The 26,345-nt window shown below is 39.2% G+C and overlaps 1 protein-coding gene across 1 annotated transcript; it reads right to left on the reverse strand.

Annotated features, from left to right (window-relative positions):
• Positions 1–376: 376 nt before the first annotated feature.
• stk17a (serine/threonine kinase 17a) lies at positions 377–26,243 on the reverse strand. Its single transcript, XM_056737721.1, has 7 exons — positions 25,778–26,243; positions 14,623–14,835; positions 4,448–4,592; positions 3,847–3,973; positions 3,363–3,411; positions 2,777–2,956; positions 377–1,320 (listed from the first exon to the last, which is right to left on the reverse strand). The coding sequence occupies exons 1-7, from the start codon at positions 25,930–25,932 to the stop codon at positions 999–1,001; spliced, it is 1,191 nt and encodes a 396-aa protein (XP_056593699.1). The 5' UTR covers positions 25,933–26,243; the 3' UTR covers positions 377–998.
• Between the last annotated feature and the right edge of the window lie 102 nt (positions 26,244–26,345).

A 26,345-nucleotide genomic window follows, 5' to 3' on the forward strand; every position in this document is an offset into this window, starting at 1 on the left:
GAGACGAATCTTTTCTTAGATGGTGCACAAATTCTGAAGGGAATAATAGCTCGAGTCCTGTCAAACGGAATCTGTCAAAGTATGTTGACCAATCAAACAACTTAGAGATGGGTTTTAACCAATCGTGTGCTTTTGAGGCGGGACTACCTAGTTCTAAGTAACGGGAGGACTTTTTAGGCGTTTGATTGGATGCCGAGGTATTTATTTGTCAATTCCACTTGGTGTCGCTAGTGCCTTTGTGGTCGTTTAATAGTTTGCTTCATATGTGATTGTCATAAGAATTTAAGGGTGGTGGGTTAATACATATAAAATAATTTATTATGATAATGAAGTGAACTTATGCGTCTGTACTAAAGACTCCCAAATAATGAAGCAATGGCTGTCAAGACAAACTTTATTTACAGCATCAAGACAGTCACTTTGAAATACGTTGCCATTAAAAATATTCAATTTTACAGTTATAACTCCAACATGAGTTAAAAAAACACACAGAAAGACATTTTCTCCGTAAATGTGTTATTGCGAAAAGTTTATATCCAGGAAAGACCTGAAAGGGTCAGGAGCTGAACATAGAAAATGGCTTTTAAACTTTTACAGGCAAGTTCTATTTGCCAGAGAAACAAACAACATTCATTTGTACAAAGATGGCATCAAACACATCCAGAAGAAAACAAAAGAATGATCATCAATAGAAGAACAAAAATAAATGTTTCATTTATTACCCATATAGTGAAATACTTAAGCATGGCACCTAAAGGAAATAAAAAAGTGAGTGTCACATCAAGGCTTAGTCTTCAGTAACTTAACCATGTAAATATAAAGCAGCACAAACATTACAGAAAAGAAACAATAGCAACCAGCGCGACAAAACAAGACAAAAATCGTTTGGCATACAAGTTCAAATCATATGGTGAGTGAAAACAAAAGACAAATAGAAGGATTCTTGTCTGAAGTGCGGCATTAGTTGGGAGTGTAGCAGCTATCTGGCTGGGCTGGAATCAGTAGATAAATTCTCCAGGAACTTCTTGCAGGGCTGAGAAAGGTTCCTCAAACTTGAAGCGTTTAGAGATGGCTTTCTGGTCAGGGGTCAGACTCTCTTTATCAGAGGACTGTCGGCACTGACCCAGGGTGTAGGCTGCCATTACGATGAGCTCCTCAGTCACCTGAGTGCTCTCCTCCTCATCCGCTTCTTCATCGTGGCTAGAGGTCCCGGGGCTGACAGGCTCCGAGATGCTTTCAGAAGTGCTCTCCTCCTTTACTTCTTCCTTTTTCACCTGAAGCCACGGGTGTTTGATGCAGTCTTCTGCAGTAAAACGATTCCTGTGGAAATGAAGTCACTGTGATGAACTAGTGATGCACAATTTCCATAAGGGTACATTTCTCCTTTTTATTTATAATTTTTTTAAATTGGACATGTCATTTTTGACACTAACTTCTGCATATAAAGGAAGAATCCATTACAGCAAAAAGGTATTTCTTTAACCACACTTGTTTAAAGAGCATTTTCTTTACATATATTACATTGTGTTGCATACCAGAGGTCTTACGTTTGTATATGGACTTTTATCTAATTCTAACAATACATTTTTCCTGAAGCAAATTTGCAACACAAAAATGTACTCCTCTTTGAACTGTACATAAACCTCTATAAACTGTATATAATAAAGATGTACCATTTAAAAATTATGACTTATTTATGAAAAACGGCTATAAATTAGATAGGAGGAAAAACGTTTAGGTTTAAAAAGAACAAGAAAACAGCAAACAAACGGACAAAAGAAAGAGAAACAGAGAGAGATGAGGAAGGAAGGGAAGAAAGAAAGAACAGAATGAGGAAAAGAATGGAGAAACAGGGATAGGTGAGGAAAGAAAGAAACAAAGAACAGAATAAGGGAAAGAAAGGAGAAACAGAGAGAAATTGTAAAGAAAGAGAGTAAAGGGAAGGAAGAAATTGAGAAAAATAAAGGAGAAACGGAGAGAAATGAGGAAAGAAAGAGAGCGAGACAGAGAGAAAAAAGAAATAATGAAAGAAAGGATAAACAGAGACAGAGGAAGAAAAGATGAATGAAAGCAAGAAATTGAAAGATGGAAAGAGAGAAAGAAAAAAGAATGAGAAATGAGAATCAGAAGAACGAATGAAGGATGAAAGCAAGAAAAAGAAGGATGGAAAGACGAACTGAGGGAAAGAAAGAGGATGAAAAGAAAAGAGACATACAAAGAAACAAATGGAAGACAAAGGATGAAAGAAAGAAGAAACAGACACAGCAGAATACTGAAGGAACAAATAAAATAAAAGGGAAAAAGAAAGGGATAGAGAAAGAAACTGAAAAAGAAAGATGGAAAGAAGGAATGATGCGAAGAAAGAAAAGAAGGATGAAAGAAAGAGAGGGAGAGACAAAGAAAAAGAGATGAAAGAAAGGAGGAACAATCGAAAGATGAAAGCACGAAAATGAAAGAAAGAAGGAAAAAGAGAGAGACAGAGAAAGAAAAGAATTAAAGGAAGAAAAAGAAAGATGGAAAGAACAAAAGAAAGAAAGGATAAACAGAGACAGCGGAAGACAAAAAAACAGAATGAAATAAAGAAAGGAAAAAGATACGGAGAAAGAAAGAAAAAAACAAAGAGAGACAATGGTTGAAAGAAGTGCAAGTATGCAGTACATTTGTAATACTAGCAGTTTAGCAGCAATGAGCTTATTTTTATGGCTACTGAGCATCTGTAGCACTGTTTCTGTTTTGAGTACATCATGTAGATATCATGTCAGTGTGTTTCTCTCACTCTGGCTCTTTGATGAGCAGGGACTTTATGAAGTGGATGGCTGCTCTGTCCAGATGCTCCAGCTCTTCCTCAGTGTAGCTGATGTTGATCTGTGAGATGTTGAGGAAGGTCTCCTGCTTATCATCCCCCAGAAATGGAGAGATGCCTGTCAGCATCACATATGTGAGGACACCAATACTCCTATCAGAGAGATGAGAAGATCATGCACTGATACGCTTTCCATTATAAACCTCTCAGCATATTAGAGCTTACGCAGAATGATAATTTTCGTGTACTCAATTTTTCTTAAGTAATTATGTTGTAGAGCTAAGAGTACAACTACTCTTGCATAATATATCCTAGAGTGAATCCACAAGTAACACACTAAAGCAGTGATGTCGTGAGAGCTCTTTCTATGAATGAAGTGTTTGTTTACAGGCGATCACACAGTTGTTCTGGATGGAAGTGACTTGATGATTATTATGATAAAACGGATCATAAAACATTAAAAAGGATTTATTGTGACAATGACATCTAGGTCAACATTTAAGGGCATCACATGAAATATTCAGGATGGTGAAAATTATAATGAAAGACAAAGACTCACCACATATCAGTGGCTGTGGTTATCGGCTCATAATTCAGGACTTCTGGTGCTATGACGACAACATTATGAACATTAGATAAAATTTCAAACAAAACACACCTATAGACCACTTCACATGATGTAAACACTGGGCCAGCAGCACTTCCGGTTTTATACATTTTTTAAATCTTACAGATATAAATACATCGTAAAGATATTGATTTGGCATTTATAAATGTTCTGTTGGTTGTATTTTGTTTTAATGTAATGTTAAAAACTGAAACAGGATGTTTCTCTGGACCAGCGCTCTATACATCTTCCAAAGTGGTCTATACCATTTTTTTATTACTTTCACAATAAGAAATAGAAGAAATTCTAGTGGGTCTCACTAAGCATTTACTTACATTTTGTATTAAACTACATTTCAATACATTCACTTTTTCTCAAAATTGAGGAAAAAGTTTGAATAATTCATAAATAGAAAGGGATTGAATGGGATTCTTACCCACATACTCAGGTGTGCCCATAATCTCTCTGATCTCCTGACTGTTGCTTACCAACCTCGACAGGCCAAAATCCACGATCTTTATGTCCCCGAGAGGAGATCCACTGGTGAGAAGGATATTCTGAGGCTGACGGATAGAAATACTTTCAGTAAAACTGCCAAAAAACCCACTAGACATATAGTGATCTTATAATCTTATACAGGAACCTTTAATGTATATAGCACATTTATTTAGCCCTCAAGAACAACCTTTCCATCAAATGCCGCAGTTACATGCTTTGGTTATGTAAATGGTTGCTTTTAAGAACAGAAAAAAAAAATCTGAACTATACACTTGCACAACCATAGCAGTAGTAGCACGTTCAATTCTGTTCAAAGATTCAAAGCATTTCTATCGGCTGGGGGAACCTTCAGTGTCTTATTAGAAGTCCTACAACATTACTTCTTGAATGCATTTTAAAATGTTTCATTGAATTTAATTGTAAAACATACATCATTTTTAGCAAGCTTACATTTTGCAAGCTAACCTAATTTTCCTGTGCTTCCATGCATTTGATATGAATGAAAGCAATATATAATGCGCCTTCACAGCTCGACTCACTTTAAGATCCAGGTGTACCACGTTGCACTTGTGAAGGAAAGCCACGCCCTCCAGAATCTGTCTCATCAGTCTCTTCACATCCTCTTCTTTGAATGCATCGTCCCTCTCAGCCACACACTGGTTAAAAATCTCCCCTCCTGCGGCACTGAACACAGAAAACAGATCTGTTTTACATATCGGGCCAGTGTTGTGAGAGAATGCAGCAAGTTCACATACACGCAGTTCCGTCTTTATAATGGATATTTTTAACACAATGGAAATAGTTTACCCCCAAAACAACTAAAGAAAGAGCTGACCAACAGACATTTAAAAAAATGTTTGCACAGCCATGTGATTTTAACTACAGCACAATCTAGCACAATGGAGGCACTCTAATAGGAATGTGCTTGTGTTCGGGACATGCCTAGAACCAAAATGAATAGTCAAGCGTCATAACTCATTTTGAAGAACAAAACTTCCAAGCAATATCTAAACGTAATAAACTGCACTCCAAATGCAATTATAAACTGTATATCTGCTTAAGGACTTCTTTACAATGAGCACATAGAACAGGTCATCCATTGGACTGTTTTAATTTGGGAATAACATTAATCCTTAATCCTGGTGTTTTAGGCTTCCTTTAATATCAGCACAGCGCTTGCTAATAATAAGGACACATGTCCTTTCAGATCACCCTTTTGACAAGTTGGCAGGCGATTCTTGATTTCCTGCATTCCGGACCAGACAGCGTGAGGAATTCGATTAGACACAGACAGGGAAAAGTCAGTGCCCTTGGGCCGAGTTTGCAGTGAACATGCTGTGAGTTTGAACGTTATGTGAGGATGCTGTCTGGCTTTAAAGGACACGATGAGTGCTGACTGTGTGTGCAAAACTCATCATCCAGTGATGGTGACATTTTAATACTTAGATTTGGCTCGAGTTACTTTTTTATCCACGTCTATAGCATTATTGTGTTAATATTTTATAAAAAGGCAGGTGAAAGTTTAATACTTTAGTATAACCTAATTTCTTCTCAACATGTCCTGACATTTTGTGCAGGACATGTTACAAACTTAAATTGGGGCTTATTCAAATAACTGACCCTAGCTATTATAAGCAAAGTAATACTTAAACATGTGATTTATAACTGGCCCATATCACTTTATGTTGAACAAGTAAACGTCTAGTGGAATTTGACAGCTCTCCATTTGTGTGCTTGTTGGATTACACTACGCATGTCCTCAAGCATCAACATTTTAAGCTTGTGTGCAGGATTTGTCTCGTGTTGTCTGTAATCCTATTCTGTTGTCTGTCTCTTCAGACTCCCTTGAGCTCGTGTCAGTCGAGAGCGTGTTGGTCTCTAATCGCCACTGAAAGAAACTGCAACTCTGGCAGGGATTATTCTTTTTAGGTTGATCCTGACAGTTAAAAGCTCATATTGCAGACAATGATCCGCTAGAAAAAGAGCTAAAATACTAAATTATGATTCAATGAAATGAAACAAACTGTACAGTAGGTAGTTTCCGAGAGATACAAAAGCGTCAATGAGTGCATTTCCATTCACAAGATAAATGGATATTTATCAAAAATCGACTTAAAAAAACGGATTTCACGTGTTTACGTGCATTGAAATAAACCGACTATGCAGAAAAAAACGCATTTACACGGAAGTTTGAGACTTGGCAGGTTTCTCGCGTGCATTGATGTCATCGTTGATAGTCCGTTTAGTAAATAAAAATGCAGCGGGAAAATGGTCAGAAGCTGTATTTTTATATCTCTTCTCATGACCGGAGTACCTGCATATGTAACAATAGTTCTTAATTTAGAAACTTCAACTGCATGATTCGAGAGCGGACTTTTATACGTTATTTTACTATTACTTCCATTTGGGACTTTTACTACTGTGGTTAAAGACATGCGCACATGAACAAAACTGAGAAAAACGGTAAAGGCGTTTTCATGCAGATCAGAATCGGAGTTTTAGGCAAAAAACTACCTCTGCCAATCGTTTTTTGCTTAAACCGTTTATGACCTTTCCCCGATAAAAGAAAACCGTTTATGCGTTTACGTGACCTTACATATGTCAGCTTATTAAGCTTAATCGGCGTAAGACTGTGCATGTAAACACGCATATTGACGTATAACAATCACTTATGTGGTGCGACCAATAAAATCAATAATTGTATTAAATTAAAAGATCTATTTTTTGTGACGGAAATATAAAATGTCTGATAATTGACCCATAAACATTAGTTTGAGCCAAGTGTCATGTGAGTGACACAAAAAATATTAAGCAATGGGGAGTGTCCTGGCGATTTTTTTAATTGCTCCAAAGACGTGATTGAAATGTGTTCGCATCTTTACGCCTAATTTACTCATGCAAATCACTTAATTTCTTTTTTCCTGTGAATGCAGAATTAGTGGTAAACATTAGCAAACACACATTGCAGAATTGCTGATGCAAGAGTTCTGGCCACGGAAGGATTATTCTGTTCGAGTGCCATCTGTTTGGACGCGGTTAAATATTACTTACTAAAAGCATGGACTTCCAGATTTCTTCCTGGCTCTTTTTATTCATGCATTTATACAAACTATTTGTACTGCTAGTAGGTGACAGTATAATTGTACACAGCATGCACACACAGTACAAAAAAAAGCTTCCGTATAAAAAAAGTTCACAGACAGTTAAACTCCAATTTTATGCACCCGGTTTCTTAAACATGTGAAATCTATGGCGACGGCAGTGTTTATAAAACAGTAAAGCTGGACCCTGATGTGACCTCTCATAACCTGGACGGGAATGTCTGGCAGGAGAAGTCATTAACACCCGCACAGCTGTAAAACATTTCCCTGTAGTGTTCGACAGCTCTCAGAGGCACATCTGTCTCCAGCTCTCTAAACATGTAGACAACTAAAGGCTCCTCTGTGTGGCTGCTGTAATGAACATCCAGCAGTGCCAAAGCCCCGCTCACGTGATCCGAGGAATATACGGAGTGGGTGTAGATAAAGAGAACGACAGAGAGGGGGGAATATCAGACATCTAGCCAATTTATAACTAGGTCATGTTTTTTGGCCGGATGAGGGTAAGTCTGTTCATAATGCTAGTGCAACATGGGTTTGTCTGTAGTAATCCACTGGCACCACCAAATATATTTCCTCGGAGGCCTCATTTAATGTGAAGTTGGTTAATAAAGGATGGTATCAAGATCAACATAATGCACCATTAGCATAGTACAGCACATGCAGTCAGAACTAAACACTGAAGAAACCGAGGAATTTGTAGCTCATCCAGCTCAGTCTACACAGCGCATAGCAGAATCAGGGTGTGCCCGTGGTTGGGTATTCCCCATATAACGGAAAGCATTCGACTGCACCCACAACATTCTTTCAGGCAAGGCATCTTCATTTGTACTCAGATAATTACATGAGAGTTCCAGTTGTTGCATTTTCAAACGGTGTATGGGTAAACGGCTAAATATACAAATAACACGGATACACCGTTTATAACACTCGGGAACCAGTTCACCTGTGAGTAAGGACATTTTCACACCTGTGGATCGATTGCTTGGTTTCAAAACCGGGAGGTTAAATCGCTACAATTTATTCCAATTTATTTTAGTTCGGTTCCAATTCACAACGCAATATTTCCAAACGGACCAAACTTTATGTCATGTTTTATTATGTTTATGTGGCCGGCAGTCGCCCGTGAGGCTGTCAGCACTTTACTTTTGTTTTGTTGTTTGCTTATTTTATTAAGTTTGGTTTAACGTTCGCCGGTTCCCGCCTCCTTCCTTCTTTACTTTGAACATTGTAACAGGGAGCCATTACCAAAACAATCCCTTTGGTGTCACGCAACTTTACGTAATTACCCATCATACATTGCGATACAGTCTGGTTCGTAGGGTCGGATGGCTTTTACACGTCTAGCGGACCGCTCCAATTCGTTTGCAATCAGGCCGAGACCACCTTGTCCAGGCGGTCTCGGAGCGATTGTTTAGGGGCGGATCCTAGCGCGATTGCCGTGTTCACATATGCCTAAACGAACCGAACCAAGAGAGAAAACATACCAGGTTCCGCAACAAACCCTTATGTGTGAAAACCTCCTTAATGTCTGTTAAGGTCTGAATAAAATAACTATCCTTGTCTAAAGAATAGCAACAAGTCAAATCAAATCCTTTTATTGTACCTAAACCATATAAACAAGTTCAACAGTAGGTGAAAAGCTTGTGTGCAGTTCCAGTCAACATGAAAGTATATAGAGATGGATACCAATTACAATAATTATAAAAAAAAAAAACTGTACAGTGCTTAAAAATAACAATACAACAGATGAGACATAATTTACAGAAATAGATTTGAACATAGCACGACAAAAAAAATATACATTTCCTGGAGGGTGGGAAGCTCACCTCCGACGATTAGCCTGGCAGTTTGAACTACTCTCTGCAGGGCTTTGCTGCTGACTGAGGTGCTGTTACCGTACCAAGCAGTGAAACAGCCAGTTAGGATGCTCTCTATTAGAAGAGTGTGAGGATCTGTTGGTTCATGCCAAACTTCATCAGCCATCTCAGGAAGAAGAGACATTGGTGAGCCTTCTCCACTACGGCCATATGAGCTCATCTGTGGTGTGGACACGAGGAACTTAAAACAGTTGACTCTCTCCACTGGTGCTCTGTTGATGGGACTATGTTCTCTTTCTTTCCTCCTAAAGTCCACCACCAGCTCTTTGGTCTTAATGACGTTGAGAGAGAGGTTTTGGTCTTTACATTAACGTGTCTGTGTGTGAACTTCTTCTCTCTAGGCTGTTTCATCAGCGTCAGTGATCAGACCCACCACCGTTGTGTCATCAGCAAACTTTATGATGGCATTAGAGCTGTGTGTTACCACGCAGTCGTGCGTGTACAGGATTTACAGGAGTGGGCTGAGAACACAACCCTGTGGTGCTCCAGTGTTAAGAGTCAGTGTTGAGGAGACGTTGTTGCCTATTCTGACTACCTGGCATCCTGCTAGACAGGAAGTCTAGGATCCAGCTTCAAAGCCAGCTGTTTAAGCCCAGCGCCTGGAGTTTCACATCCAGCTTGGAGGGCAAAATGGTGTTGAATGCTGAACAGTAGTCTACAAACAGCATTCTCACATATGTGATATTTTTTCGAGGTGAGAGAGGTTAATGTGTAGTGTATATGCAATGGCATCTGTCGAGCTGTTGTTGCGGTGTGGAAACTGAAGTGGATCCAGTAAGGGAGGTAGAACAGAGCAGAGCATATGTTCATAAATCAATGACAGTGAAATTACCAAATCGACTCGTGGTTCATTTTCTGGCCATTTTGATCCAATATCTGCCAAAACTTGACTTTGTTTCACTACTTCACTATTTTGGGCAATAACATGCAACGTGGCTCTGTTCTTCAAATACATATTTGGTAAATGTAGGCCAAAAAAAAAGAGAAATCCAATCCATAGCAGGTGAAATTAGCTGTCAGTCAGTCTAACACCACACGGCTCATATACACCAATTGATGAAAGACTCTAGCACAGCAAGGCAGGGCAATCCCAACCCTAGCTCTGGAGATTAAATCCATAAAGCTGCCAACCACCCTTCCTGCTGTCCCCCTCCTTTTAGAGCGCTCGATCCCTCTCGCTCTCTTTCTCTCTCTCTCCCTCTGGGCTGCTTGCTACAGTCTGGCCGCTCACGTGCTGGTGCCAAGCTCACTGACATAATGAACTCCCGCCTGGAACTCACGGAGCAACGAGGCCACGTTTCTGAGCCCTGCGTTGACCGAGCACTTGGGAGCCCCCGACTCACCCCAAACAGCCGGTTGGACACTGCAGAGTATGAATAGGCCTCAGCCTGATCTCCATCCAAAGCCACATCCCCTCCTCGAAACTGTCCCAGTGCCCTAAAATATCATCACCCGAGGGGAAAACAAGAAGATTGAAAGGAAGGGAAAATTTGCCGGTTACAACAGCCTCTTTCTGGATTTCACATGCTCTGTGAAAGAGAGATTCATTATGCTCGCTCTACTTACCCACAATACAAAGATAGAAACACATCAATGGCGAACAATGCTGAATGTGAGAACAGGGAGCGTGTTTCAAGTACTTCCCCCTAGATCTTGCTGTAATTCATATCCAGTCTTGCAGGGCATTTTTACTCTTAATAGAACCTCAATAATGAGCTTTGAATTAAAGACAGTGAAAGTCCCGCTCATTCGGCTTCACAACTTCTTCCTGGTGGAACATTCTCCTAACTCTGTCTGGTCAACCACATCTCTCACAACATAAAAAAACTACTTAAAACCCAACTCTTGTGTGAATACCTGACAGACAAATAATAAAACCCTTTCTCTCTACAGGTAATGGTCTAGCTTAAGTTGAAACCATTAACTTTGTATTGGCACCTAATGTAATATGGCTCCTGTATGACATATCGCTTGTTGCTCCCTAACTCTTTGTAAGTCGCTTTGGATAAAAGTGTCTGCTAAATGACTAAATGTAAATTAAAAAAAATGTAAATGTGAAAGTGATACATTGATTCAGCGGTACTTTGATGGATATGAAATACTAATGGATGACCTAAACGTGTTCTTCAATATCCTCAACGCAAACACAACAGATCTCAACCGATGTCGATCAACTGTACTCAGGGTTTGAACATGAAAAAAGTTTGAACATTTGCTTGACCAGCAGGATGCTAATCTGCCTAATGGTCTGTCCGACCCCCTAGGGTCTTGGTAAGATTCAGTCAAAAGCAGATTTACTACACTATATGAAGGCAAAACACTAACTAGGTACTGCCATCTCAAACAGGAGTTTACTTCGGTCTACTGTCACTAAACCTTAATGGTTGAACTTTCTGATGAACTCAATGTGTTCATCTATCACAGCATAAATGAAGTTTTCAAAACGCAAAAAAGTAGGGTCTTTCTCAGCCAAATTGCTAAACTTACTAAGATGTAAGTATGTTGTTCAACAGATTACGTTGTCTCATAAACTTACTGTTCTGAACTGTTATTTACACACAGTACATGTGGTTGCAATATGACTGTTCTGCAGATTTAGGCAGGCCATATTATGTGTAACCACAGTAGCATCCGTGACAACATTGGTTGAGCTAAAGATGCCACACTCATTACATTTTATATGAAAGACACTACAAAATTACTTAGCAATTGCCTAAATGCAATGTTTATGCTCTCCTTGGGGATGGAGCTCATAACCTTGTGACTGCTAGCGTGAGCTGGGCTCTGGTAAAGCCTCGAGTTGGTAGTAGCAGCTTACAAAGATCGAACGGGCACCATCTGGACCAATTACATGGCTTTTGTGTACGAATATCTAGTGGTGGTTGTGTTGTGGATCGGTTGTCAAAAGACCCCATCTTTAAGTCACTGTTATCTTCTGTTACCAAGCTACAGTCCCTTCTTCTAGTCTATGGGATTTTTCTCCAGCTTATCAATGGCCAGTCTTATTATACGAGTATAATAAATGGACTCTTTGCAGATAAAAACCCACACGCTTTTCAACTAAACTTTGGACAGCATTTCGAGAATTTCCCCTTTTCACGGATGCTACGGCTTGCATGCTTTAAGACGGAGACAGCTGCTCTTGAAGGATGGCCGTGTGGGCAGATGATGAGAGATTTGAACCCGATCCAGCTGAGCGCATGCCATTCGCTGGTGGGAGAGAGGAAATGAGAGTGACCTCACTGTGAGTGCAGAGAGCCCCTCCGCGTCCCATCCAAGCCTATCAATAGAGCGGGGCTGGAGAGACGGGTTTGCAGGAAGCCATGAGAGAAAATGAAAACTGTGTTTATCAATGAACCCACAGACACGGTCACACATGCACCACAGAATAATGTGCTATAGGATGGCTATAACCCTTCGCTCATATCAATCATCGTACAAACTTAATCAATCGTACATAATAATGGGCTCTATGTGTCTGAAGGGGCAGATAAAAATTCCTGTGTTGACCCCTTTCTCTACGATGATGGTCAGTTCATTCAGGCTGGACACTGGGAACAAGGTCAACCAGGACAGAAGCAGCTGCACACCACGCGGTCAATGGCAACCCGGCTTGGTCAACTACTCGCTTTATGTCTAAGCCTTGCTTTATATTCTGATGTCAAAGGGCAAACGCTTTGACATACTTTTAGGGATTCAATTGACATTCAAAACAAGTCGCAAGTATTATGTTGCTTGATCTACTAAAAGACACATGTGTAGTTCTATAATGAAATAATCCATATCATCTGATTTTTGGTAAAGCCAAATTTTACTAGGTTGATGAATCCATCAAACTCCAGATCACAACAAATGTTAAAATTTGATTTCATACCTAAAATCCATCTGCGCTTCTTGTCTGGGACATTCAAAGATGGAGGAAAAAATACATGGTAGACTGAACGGCAGAAATGCGTGACCCACTTCATTCCAGATGAAGTTAATCGTCACTGTGAACTTTCTAGAACATCAAATGTGCTTCATATGACCACCAACGATACTAAACACGACATGATGGAGACTAAAGCCTGCAGAGTCAGTTATCCCCAGAGTACAATAACGTGAATGTAGAACTTGATTTAGCAACAACAGCTGTACAGTAAAGATGAGCAGGACTAGATATCCATCAAGCTGGAAATGCTTCATCCCACAGCCCCAAGTTTAAAGTCAATGTCAGCATATGGTTGCAAGGGAAACCCAATAGGATGTGCACATGAATACATTAGCACAATGAAAGGGCAGAGAGCAGCAGGAGAGCGGCGGTGTGCGGGTAGGGGTGGATGCTGAACGTTGCTGGAATACCCACTGCTTACTGAAGCATGCTCAGTATCGCTTTAGGGGATTTAGAGCTTGATTAGTGCTCTCGAACCATCTTGTTCTCTCTCAGAGTACTTGATTCCATCTCTTATTTCAGTCTCCTGCTCATTTACGGTTTCTGATCCTCAGGTTTGCAGTCTGAGCTCAAGTTCTCTGTACTTCCTTAATTGGATAGGGTGGGATTTCAGCTCTCAATATTTAACAGTCACGATCCCGGCGGTTGATAACTGGTTAATCTAAAGCCTCTGCACCGTTTAGAATCACAAACCTGCTAAATTACTTTAGGCCAAATGTAGAGAAAAAAAGTCAGGACATTTCTGCAAAACAATCTCTGGTTGATAAGAACAACAAACCAAATCTGTTTTGAATGGCATAAGGGTCAATTATTATTGTCATAGACACAAAGACCTTGTGCTAAATATCAATTTTTTATGTTGGTAATATAGTTATGAGGTGTTTTAATGTGCTTTAACACAAAACATTTGCAAATTTATTATTGTAAACCACTGCTGAGTATTTTATCAATAAACTGAAGTGAACGGCTGATCCACAGGGCTCAAATGCGTTGTTGTGATTGGTTACACGTTTGAGGCATAAATATGCCACACAGATTCGGGCTGAATCGATCACTACACTGCTGTGTTAGCTCTCAGTTTTAGCAACGTCTGGAACAGCCGAGTGCGATAGGAAACAGAGCTAATTTGCATATCAATGACACTCTGTATAGTTAATGAAGCTGAGGTGTAAAGGTGTAAACATTCAAGCTATTTATAGGAAGAATAGGTGATCCTGTCCAGAATTTTTTTTGTCACCCTGGTTGAAAATCTCTTGACATCCTGACACCGATCAAGAAGTAAAGTGGTTCAATCATATTTTTATATATATCGTCTGTGAAAGGTGTAGGGCCAAAATCGCAATGATAGGTTGTGTGTACATTTTCAGTCAACGTATTTTTAATCCCACTGCGCACCCCGTTGACGAAGAAACTGTACGTCATCAGCGCGGCGACATTCGCTGTGCAGACACAGCAGGAGGATGTAGGTAAACAGCTGGAACCTAACTTGTTAAATGTGTGCGAGTTTCCAAGTGGCATTGCAAAGGACAAAACAAAAATAAAGATGATCTTAAAAAATGCCACGACTAAAAATAATATTAATCAGCAGAGAGGTGAAAGCAGAATTCCATTCGCAAATACATTCTGGTCCCTGGCGGCTGGTTCGTGGTCGCTTTACTGGAGGAGGCATGGCTTTGGATGACAATTTGATGTTAAAAGATTAGTTTTAATGGATACAATTAAAGAACACAGGGGGACTTTAAATGTTTATGATAGCACTAGAAATTTGTAAATGTGTTTTAATAGAATAAAAATTTGATACTTACTATTCCAAAACCAGTACCATCTCACTGGTCATCTCATAGACCTCATGGAGGTTGACCACTCTCGGAGAGGCAGCTGCCAGCTCCAGCACAGCGATCTCGTGAATAATTTCTGTTCTACAGTCTTGACCCTTTCTCCTCTTCCTCATGTACTTAGCAGCATATTCTTTTCCTGTGCTTTTCTCCACACATTTTCTGACCACAGCAAACTTCCCCCTGAAAGAGAAAGAAAGAGGGGGGAACAATGTTTGTTATAAGAAAGTTTTATGGTCTGGTTTTACTAAACCAGACTATGACAATCAATTTAATGTCGCCTGACCAACATGTAAAACGACAAACCATGTTTGTAAATCTGTGGGGAGAAAGGCCCATTCACACCAAGGGCAGTCCACACCATAACTTTAATGACATTTGCTACGGAGAAATAATATTAGTGGGGGGACTTTTAGAGTGATTCGTTTACACCTGATGAATGGTCAAAATGGACTCTATGGCACTATGATATTTTTAACTTCTACAATTTTGTCAAAACTGCATATCACGAACCTTGTAGTGATAAACCAAACTAGCAATTGTAGTAATCATTATAGCAAACTATAATACAAGCATCCCATCATAAACACACACAAAACAACTTTGCTCTGGGCCTCTTTTCATTTAATTTTGAGAAAGGCCTCCGCCTGGAGTGTTTGAGAGTGGTGAAAGAGAAGGGGGGGGTTTGTGTCTAAAGATGGCACACTTGTTATCACCAGGACTGAACGTGCCTTTGTCCCTGTGGCATATTTGCAGGATGAAATCATCCCAAAGCCCAAACTGTCCCTCTTTGCACCCTCTGCGATTTGGGTCTGTGTCCCACTTTTGGCGTTGAACTTGATGCAGGGGCACACAAAGAAAAAAAAGCTGCACAAACACAGACACAGGGAGGACACATGTCGCCTTGGAGATTTCTTGTGAGGAAACCAGCGTATTGAGATGACAACCTCCTGCTGAGCTGTCGACATTCCCTACAGCACTGTGAGTTTTTATTTGTGCCACACAGGCAGTGTTGCTCTTATTCACATTTATTTCAATTTCACACCATACATTTAATTTTGAGAGTAATCATTTCTTCGCTATTAACAGCACTGTAAACTGTAAAATAGTTGTTGACAATTTTTTTCTCCAAATTATTTTAAAGGCCCACCACCATTTAATGCGGTGATGGCATCAATTTTGATGTAATTCACTTAAGCACATCCTTGTCAAAGACACACTATGACGCACGGACCAAATCAATTTAATTAAATTAAAGAGCAAACATCAATTTTAAATTGAAATTGAGGTAATTTCTAGCTCTGCTTTAAAAAGCAACTTTAAACCGGATGGTAAAACGCACTCAAAGCAAATCACTCGTTAAACAGGTCCAAATATTATCATCTGTTTTAGATGTAATGCAATGTGTATACACGATTTAAGGTTAAAAAAACACTACATTTTCCACACAACGTGCATGTTTGTATCACTACTTTGCGACGCCTCTCTGATACGTGCAGTTTTTACAAAGATCATCGCTCTGAAAAGCAATGTGTGCTATGATTGGCCAGTTAACCATTTCGAAGTGATTGGTCGAATACTGCAAGCGTGTGGAGGAAATGTAACTTCTCTTTCCAAAACAATTGTACTGACATGTACGCCCACCTTCCTTACATATACATTTGGGCGTATACATACCATGAACTCATGTAGATATGTGGGGGTGTGGTTACACGAGACGTTTCAGGCAGGTCTGAAAAGAATGCATCTTTTGTTCCGACACTTTAACTTTTTGCAATATTACCTGTATAATACATGCATGGGTAAATAATAACACACCAAAGATACAGAAAAACACGTATTCGCACCTTATGACCCCTTTAAAGTGCACTCATGAAATCTCCAACGCACAGTTGACAATGTTTGTGCAATGCAAACTGTGAACCACAGCATAGACGCACAGCTTAGCGCTCCGTTTAGTATCACAATGGTAGCCAAGAGAAGTACAGGGGAAGATTTAGCAACTTGGAAGCGACTGCTGAGCTGTAGAGGAAATTTGCACAGTTATAGGGCACCCCGAATCAAGCCGTGGTGTCCTGAACTAGCCTTCTTGGTCCATCTGCTCCCTCTGGCCCTGGACAATTTCAGGGATTGTTCATAACAGCTCCATTCTCACAGAAAAAAGACTAATGCGCTTCCTAAGAGACTCATGTACGAGTCTGTGAAAAAGGCATCTTGTTTTATAGCCTGAATTTTCAACTATAGGATGTTTGACTAGGTCTGTCCCATAAACAAAAGAATGAGTGAAATGCATTCCAGCAAGTCCTTCGCAGTAACCGACATTGGAGCGGAGTACGATCAGCTGCATGTCTTGATAACAAACCGTGGAGAACAAGGTGGGACTGGCTCTCCTGGCATCTGCCAATGGCATCTTGTGTTCAACACACAAAAAATATACTTTGAAGAACGTAGGAACATTCTTCTGGGGCACTTTTGATGGCCATTGATTTCCTACTATGCTAGACAATGGTGGCCAACAACTGTTTGGTTACAAGCATTCTTCCACATATCTGTAGAGGGTTAGTAAATGATGAGATTATTTTTTTGGGGGGGCGAACTGTCCCTTTAATGCTGTTACTAAAATAAATGAAAACAAATCAATGGTTAGATTATTAGCCAACAATGATCAGACTCTGGCTTGAATCAACCCTGTAATTAAACTTACATTGCACAAGGGATGTGCCTGCTGAGATTGTGTGAGAGTCAGGGGTTTCGGAATGGGTTTCGGGCTTCAAAAGGAAGCTCCCCTTATTTTCAACCCCATTCTGTCCAGAACAGATTTACTACGCACAGCTGGGACTGCCTCCCTCATTTCTCCCCCCCCAAAAAAAATGTGGAGATAAACAGGGTGAACAAAATGGTCTCTGCTTTGAGAGCATATGCTTTGGGAACGATAACATCTATTTTCATTCATGGTAAAACATCTCTGTGATTGGTCATATGACGTGACTAAACAGAAGCATCAGTGGGAAGTTGTTGCCTTCATCCCCAACATCCGTGTGATGCCAGATAATCAATGATGGATTATTTAACCTCAACTACAGAATCTTATTAGATAGTCTATATTTCACAACGATTGAACCAGCTCTTGCTCATCCTGATATGTCACACCAGCTCTTCTGTATTGAATAAGTCTAAATATGGTATACATGCATAAATAATGACTATACATTTTATTTTGACTATGTAGAAACATTAAGTAATTTTGCATTTTTAGGAATTCAAGCTAACTGCATTTGCCACAACTACTATAGATAAAAGTAAACTGAAAAATGTTGACTTAATAGCCTCATGACTCATTAAAAGCCGTCATTCATAAAGATCCAACATAGTTCATAATCACTTTGATTAAATTGAGACCATTCAGAAAGGCTAAAGTACCTTCCGCTCCTTTGAAAACCTAATAGGCTTTTACTGCCCTTGACTGCACGGCATACCTTCATTTCCATAGTGTAGCCGTGTTAATCCGGTCCCTGCTGCTCGAGACTTGCTTCTTAAAAATACGAGAGAATGCGATAAACGAGGAGCTTTATTCTCCTCAAATAATACCTGGCACTCCACAGGTCCATGGCCGTCCAATCGTTCCCTTTCAGTGAGTAATACTACTTTAAAATGAAATGCTTTGAATACTTTTGATTTTATAAATCTTACCGGATGTTGAGTGAGCCTGCAACTGATCGTGATAAGTTCACAACGTGAGCACGACTTGCAAATAAAATTTACCACGCAGTGTTTTTTAGGTCACATTCGACATGATGTGGTACAGATGTTTCTTCAAATGCGACTTCTATTATTATATGGCATTTAAAAAGTGCTCTGCGGTTAACCCAAGTCGAGGCCCGTTGACTGAGCACTGAAGACGCTGGAAAGTCTTGGATTCTGAGCCTTTAAAAACGGGTCTTTCTCGCTCTAGTCTTGTCAGCATATTTCCAGTGGCCTCACAGAGACAACACCCTGAGTGCGAGGACTTTCATGCGGGCAAGTCTAGAGTTGAAGCCAGGGTCACAGTTTATGTAAAACGGCCACATCTACAGCAAATGGTATCTCTGTTTGGATAAACGGTGGTCTGCAGACAGCCAACTAGATGGAAAGTTATAATACAATTCTGACTCTGACTATCGCTTTTAGTTTGTCCAAAGACGGAAAAAACATCTTTTGACTCTTTTGAATGTAAACTCATAATAAAAAGTATAGACTGTTTCAAAGCAACAACATAATCAAATGTTTCGCACACTTTTGTGGCACAAACTTTGAGCGTCAGATGAAACCATCTAATGATGAAATTCTGATTATAAAAGTAGTTACAGTCACAGATTGGATGAATATTTTTTTTGCAACAGGTGGGTTTGCAGGAATACAGAAGCATTCTGGCAACCTTTAGATCACCATGCAAATCCTGACCTTTTCTGAGTCAGAGAGGTCATTAGGTCACAAAGCCTTATGGATGATGACAGATGGAATTAAGGTGCCGTGCCATTGTGTCAACGGACTGACATTGACAATTTGTGGATAAATAACAAGGTAGAAGTTTGACAGGTCCTCCTCTCAAAGAACCGAAACCTTTGGACTTGCATTTTAATAATTATCAAGTACCACAGTTTCAAAATCTTTATTACTTAAAAATCTTTATTGTTGTTATTGAAAAAAAAAACATCCTGGATAGTGAGTCAATTTGGCCAGATTTTATATTTAGGTGAAAAGTTTACAGTGCAGTTAATATTATATAATAAAAATACATATATGTATATATAATACGTACATATTTTACAAGAGCCCTTCAAACCCTCTTGGGATACTTGACCATCTACCTGTTTTAAGATTATACAAAGGTCATGTACTGCAAAGACAAAACACACGCCATCTGGACCCATTAAACAGTCCACAACTATTACAAAGGTAAGAATACATCCGTACACACAGGCTTGTACCCCACAGAGGACCTTAAAAGGACTAAAACTGTAGTTTTTCCTAGTGTTCTTTATGCCATTAAACACTACTGTATATTTAATGAGTATGTTACATGATGGCAGCAGCACTTTATATTCTGCGAAGTGAGCAAGTGTCCGCTTCAACTAAATGCCAGCTTTTGCTTATGGTCCCACTGTTATTAAAGCATCTTGGGGGAAAGTGCTGTTTTCAGCATTAATCAGCATGAGCCATAGAGAGAGCCGGGGCAATTAGTCAGTCACGGCTGTAAGACGGCAGCAAAAGCACTTAAAAGTGGGGAACAAAAATAAGGTATGACTAAAAGCTCCCAACAGTGCACACACGTTCACAGAAGGGTGATAAAAGGCTTCTGGTGTGAAAGCGGAGGTTTGTTTACTTTGTGTCTGTGACATGGGCGAATAATGAACTCTGACATGTGACCTCAGAACAGAGCGAGGGGCGCCTGTTTGCATGGTCCACGGGCACAACGGGAGATATTTTCTAAATATCTTGGGAAAGGACATTACATCATCCGTAAACCAGTATGCCGTTTTTCAGACATGACTACGTTCTTTCAGCACCCTGCTCTTTGTTAAACAGTGGTAATTTACAGAAAACAGATCTGGTTTGCTTGCCATGCCCTTACAGAGACAAACAAATGCTGTTTTCTGACCTCATTTCATTTAAACTTATTTTCAATTGGAATTTGTTTCCCAGCTATTCAATCTTTTCGTTTATTGACTCACTAAAAAGTGAAAGACCTTCTGTTTTATTTATTTGTAGAGCAAAAAGTCTGAGATATTGTAACTCTTGTAGATGCGTGAAATGGCCTTTCAGTTAAATCAACATACGGATTGTTAAGAGACAGGATATTTGCACTGGCACTTTGCCTTAGATCATCATTGCCTCTTTTCGACCAACTAAAGGGGTTCAAACTTGGCCTTTCAGATGATGCAGACGACAACCCCCATCTGCCACCCCGTTTCCATGGCAGATGTTTTCATTGGGATCTCATACAACAAGAATGGCAATGGCAATGATGTCATGGCATCCCGCTCTGCTATCAGAGATTCTCTGGGAAAGAATAGAGGAAACTGCTCTTATAAAAGTGATGGGAAAGTCTTGGGGAGAGACACACTGCACACATCCGCCGATCACTCAGAACTCAAGTGGGGATGGTGGCCTAACAGAAGGCCTGTGAGCTTTATAAGGGGTGAGAAATTCTTAGCTGATGACACGCTGTTTAAGGCAACAGTGAGACTGTGGTGTCATCCATCAGTACGCTGTAAACACATCCCTCCCAAATGTGCAACTTTTAATTAAAAGATAGAGATGGTACGCAAACAGCCGTCTGGGAATTTTCTTTATTAAACACATATTAAAAATACTTTGTGATAATTCGACACAGTAGTTTCCTTTAGTATCTTCAATCAGAAATCTTTAATCTTCGTGATCTAAAAGTTCCAGCTGTGCATTAATGTACTGATCGAATTTGATTCATGCTAAAGCATACGCTACATTTACTGTTGCATTAGGTTTAAAACATCTCAAGTCTTTGTCCCGAAGTGTGTCGGTCTACGCACATACGTTTTTTGCCCTTAGGGTTAAGATTTTGTAACCCAAAGGTTAAACTTCAGCCTTTTACTTGTCCAGCACCATTGTAGAATTATCTTAAATCATGTGGCTTATGAAAGAGAGGTATGCTCTTACTATTAACCAGGTGAGGTTGTGTTCACACTTGGGTCCTTTTTTTATGCTGCTAGTCTTTGTTTTACATTATAATCCTATGGAGTAAACCGTGTTTTCAAAAAAGTCTTGAGCCATTTTTTAAACACCAAAGACAGCCACTATTTCTACTGCTTAGAGCGTCATTTGAGGTTAAAAAAAAAACGCCCTACAGTACATCATGCACCCTTATCACAGCTATCTAATGACAGAGACATTCAAGGAAACAGATTGGTCATGAAGGCTCAAGCTTGCAAAATTAAAATGCCGTCTGAAATGCCCGTTGGAGAATAGTTTTGAATTAATGTAAGTTTAATTTTCACTTTCAATAACTTTTGATTGCATTAACAGCGAGAAATAGGTATTGTCGTTTTGAAATATGTGATTGGTTATTGCAAAGAAGCTCTCTGTTTATAATTCAAATAGAATTCCGTTACGCTGCCTATGAAGCCTGTCTCTACAAGCTGCCTTCGTGCACAAATGCTATCTTTGAACATTGCAGGCTGCTATTTGTAAACACAATGCTGCAAGCTGTTTTTTGCTAAAAAAGCATCATTGTCAACTTTAAAGTCAAATGTAAACACAGCCTGACAGACAATAAATAAAAAAATCACATATACCTACTTAGAAAGAAGGGATAGATCAATAGCTATACAGATTAAGCAGCCAAAACATCACTTTTGATGTTTTTACCCAAAAGTCACCTACAGAATAATCACAATGCAATGTGCTATAAACCACAACAACTTTAGCAACCGCATAGCAATGCAACTACCGTTACCTTAAAGACCCGAGGGACAGTTCACCTAAAAATAAAAATTCTGTCATCATTTGTTCATCAACGAGTTGTTCTGTTTAATCGGTTTAAATTTCTTTCTTCCGACGAGGGCAGAGAAAGATATTTGGAGGAATGCTTGTAACGAAACAGTTCTTGGCCACCATTGACTACCATTGTAGGACAAATTACAATGGTAGTAAAAAGTGACCCAGAGTTGTTTGTTTTCATAAATTTTTCAAAATTTCTTCTTTTGTGTTTAACAGAACAAGGAAATTTACAAAGACACTTGTCCTACTATGGAAGTCAATGGTGGCAAAGATCTCTTTGGATACAAGCATTCTTCCAAATATCGTTATCTGCGTTCATCAGAACAAAGGAATGTATACGGATTTGAAACAACTTGAGGTTGAGTAAATGAAGACAGTATTTTCATACTGGGATGAACCCTTAAATTTGCCTCCACGATGCAAGGTCTTTTCGGTAACAGTACTTACATGAAAACACCACTGAAATATTCCGAAAATATTTATAAAACAACATTCATAAGGACATAACCTTAGAAGTTTAAAGTTTGTTCTTTCAAACAGCAGAAAACTGTAAAAGGCACGGTGTCATTTAACAATCTGTGACACAGTATTAAGAAACTTGGCGCGTCAGATGCAAGAGGATAAAGTGTCGCTGTTTGAATGGAAATTATACTTCTCATTTTACATATACCTCTTCCCATCAAATATCTAATGCCTAATGTGCAGTGGGCATGTGTTCTCATACACGCACAGCCAAGGCATTTGTTGATCTAAAGCTCTTGGCCTGTTTCCACATACAATGGTAAAGTACTGGTTCTGATCCATCAGGACTGGGTGTTCCCAAAGTGCAGTGGCTAAGGAATGCAGTGTAGCGGCCCTGCAATTATCCACAGTAGAGCATCTATAAACCGCAGGACTGCTCCGATTTCACGATCACCTCATACTCTAGTTGCATCCCAAATCGCACACTTACGCACAATTCTACGCCATTTTGTAGTGTAAATACTGTGATTAATGCATTCACATTGAAAATTCTTGAAAAATAAGTGCACTTTAAGTACCCAGATGATGCATAAAGTGTGCAACTTTTGATACTTGACGCATTCAACGGTCGCAGTTTCACTTATAAAGCGGAAGGAAGGCGTGGCTATCAGATGCCGATTGCTGGGTCGATATACTTCCGGTTAGTATAAAAAAATTTTTAATCAGAAGGTGGAAATTGTTGTGTTGATAAGCAGCAACGAGGAACTTATTTTTTATCTTCATATTCAAGTATGAATTTCAATTTCAATTTTCAATTTCAAGATGTCAACTCGCATTTAGAGTGAATTATATTATATTGTCCAAAAAATTCCAGGTCTGACTCTAGGCGAAACAGTTTAACCCACACAAATATAAATATATATATGGCTATACAAATGGCACCATCTGGGCTAACATGGTTCTTCTGTGAAACAGAGTAAAATACAACATTATACAATCCTATAAGCATCCTCTGAAATTCAACACTGAAGACTGTGAAAAAGCTTTTCCACATGTGCACAACCATCAAAATAAAAACAGCTGGAGCGGCCAATCACATCCCTAAGATCTTAAGCCTTTCAAATGTACCTTTGGGAAACATAAAACCCTTCTGGACTCCTGCTTCTCTTACTACATTCTACTCAGGTGAAATTGCTTGGCTTGAGCAGCACGCCTGGTAGTGGCAGACATCCAGACGGTTGCGCTTTTAGTCCATTAATGTTGATGTGTTTGCAAACAGACGGATCAGAAAGCCTGCTGATATCTTTAAGAGTTCGGCAAGTGACTAATACAATAAAGTGGGCGATCAGATCATTTGGTTAGGGGTTAATGCTAGAACAAAATGTAAAAATAAAATAATCCTTCTGTGATTTATGGTTTTTCATACTTGACTTCAGAGTTTTTTTTCACGGTTCCGGGTTTCTCAGCAGCGCAAGTCGTCATAGTTGGTTAAACTTCTATAGCAGTGAATAGGACAATAGGCCACAAATATATTGTTTGCATTGTCATTTCCTCAAATAGCAAAAGAAAAACTAAACAATATTGTTTTCACTACTTAAAAAATATATATATAGAGAGAGTCTGATAACAGTAAGAAAGAAGGATGTCAAATTTGATGTGACTTCCATAGACGCTGTATAAGAAACATCCTTGCATAACCGTAAAATATTTTTTTTTGTAATTTGATGCAAAGGTAATATAGTAAAAAGTAGGTATGTAACAATATCAAAATCTCACTGTGAAAGAATGCCTCGATTTAACATCCACAGTAGGGTATTTATTGCAATATTTACAATGACAAATTATGACTCGGAAACATGCCATTTACATCCTCTTTTCTTTATCCTCTAATCATAAATGTTGCTTCGAGGTATGAGTTATAGTATGGGATAGGTAAAATGACCTAACAATCCCATTTATAAAATAAAATATTGCACCAGATGGACCTTGCCAAAGGTAACTGCCATTATTTGTTCTAACATTCTCTATATTAGACCCGGAAGACCTATCGTTTCATAAAGTCATGTGACAACGATAATATTGAGACAACTTTTGTTTTTGCGATAACACAATATCGATAATATTGTTACATCTCTAATGCAAAGTATAGTGTTTTGAACATGTGTTATTTTATAAAAGAAAATATAAAACCATTGGATGATTTACGATCCTGATGACCATATAACGCATCCTGCAGTCTTGTGAAAAAGGTCCATCTTTTAAATAGAGATGTACTTTGTTAATATTGGAGATATCCAAAGTCAACAGCTATCATGTTGAATGTATTGCATAGATCTACATTTAACACACAACCCAAAATCATTGCAAGCCATGCAGTTTTGTGCTTTCCATGCATATTCTTGGTACAAAAGAAGGAAAGTCAAGCGAAATCAGAGCTGAACTCCTACAGCGACTTGGCACAAGGAACACCCACCCACAATATAGAGCTCTGTATAGCTTACTCACCGTTTTAAAAAGCACTAAGCCCTGGCATCAAAGCAAGCAACGGGCCATTAAATAACTCTGTTTTATGATCATGTGATCCAGCCTAAACATTACTGCTCTGCATGCCTACATTTATTGGGTGTTTCATTAATATCTTTCAAAAACGATGATATTTCTATAGGTAAATCATTTATTTATACAGCACAACTGCATTGGATTTAAAACAAAGCATCAGCACTGACAAATATTGTTGATGAATAGAAGGATGAATATTGTTGTACATAAGCACAAAAGAGCTCATGGTAACATGAATGTACACATTAAAAAACGGACAGACATTTAATGTTATACATGTTAAAAGACAATGCAAAATATGTGCGAATGAAGTAAATCTGATCAAATAAATCACATTGTTTGGTGTCACATAAACATGTTGTGGTTTTACTTTGTCTAAACTGATCATAGCATTTACTAAAATTGGAGGAATGACAATTTATTGAGTGTTTGATTGTATTATTTTTATACCAAATACTTGCCAATGTATAAGTAAAACAAAATATTGATGACATACTGAGAACACAACACCTAATGAAACAACAACGTATACAAACACACATGTACGGATAATCTTTATAATGTTGAAGTGTATGAGTGTGTACCATACCTGCCCAGCTCTTTGCACGGGATGATGTCATAGGACTCAGTGAACGGCTCGCGCCTGATGGCGGTTCTGATCTCGCGCAGTAACCCGTTGCGGTTCTGACCGGATTCACACCGAATTCGACTGGACTCGGCAGTGCGAGGAGATACGGGAATCATAACGGCTGTTTTGAAACTTAGTTTGTTCAATTTCTCACCTGTACCTGTTTTACCTGCAAACCCAGTCCAACAGGTGACTCGGACAAACAAATCCTACGTCTACCTCACTCAATTAAAACTGACCGAATGTTCCCCTAAAAATGGGAACATGGGAACGTATCTAAAAATAATAATATTGATACTCTCATCTTCGACTGAAAATCCTCATCAGAGAGCAAAATTGTTGAGTTTTTAATGTTCAGAGTGATGAGAGGAGCGCTGCACTGCTCGTGTGCTTGAGTTGACTACAGAGCGGTTCAACTGAAGCTAAGCGGCTCCTTTGACTTCAGTTACTGTGGTAACCAATGTGAATGACACGGCTATTCACCAATCACATTCGAGCATTCAATAGTGGGTGGAGAGATGTTCCTCTT

The sequence above is a fragment of the Triplophysa dalaica genome, chromosome 23 (genome assembly GCF_015846415.1).
Source record: "Triplophysa dalaica isolate WHDGS20190420 chromosome 23, ASM1584641v1, whole genome shotgun sequence".
Lineage (NCBI taxonomy): Eukaryota > Metazoa > Chordata > Actinopteri > Cypriniformes > Nemacheilidae > Triplophysa > Triplophysa dalaica.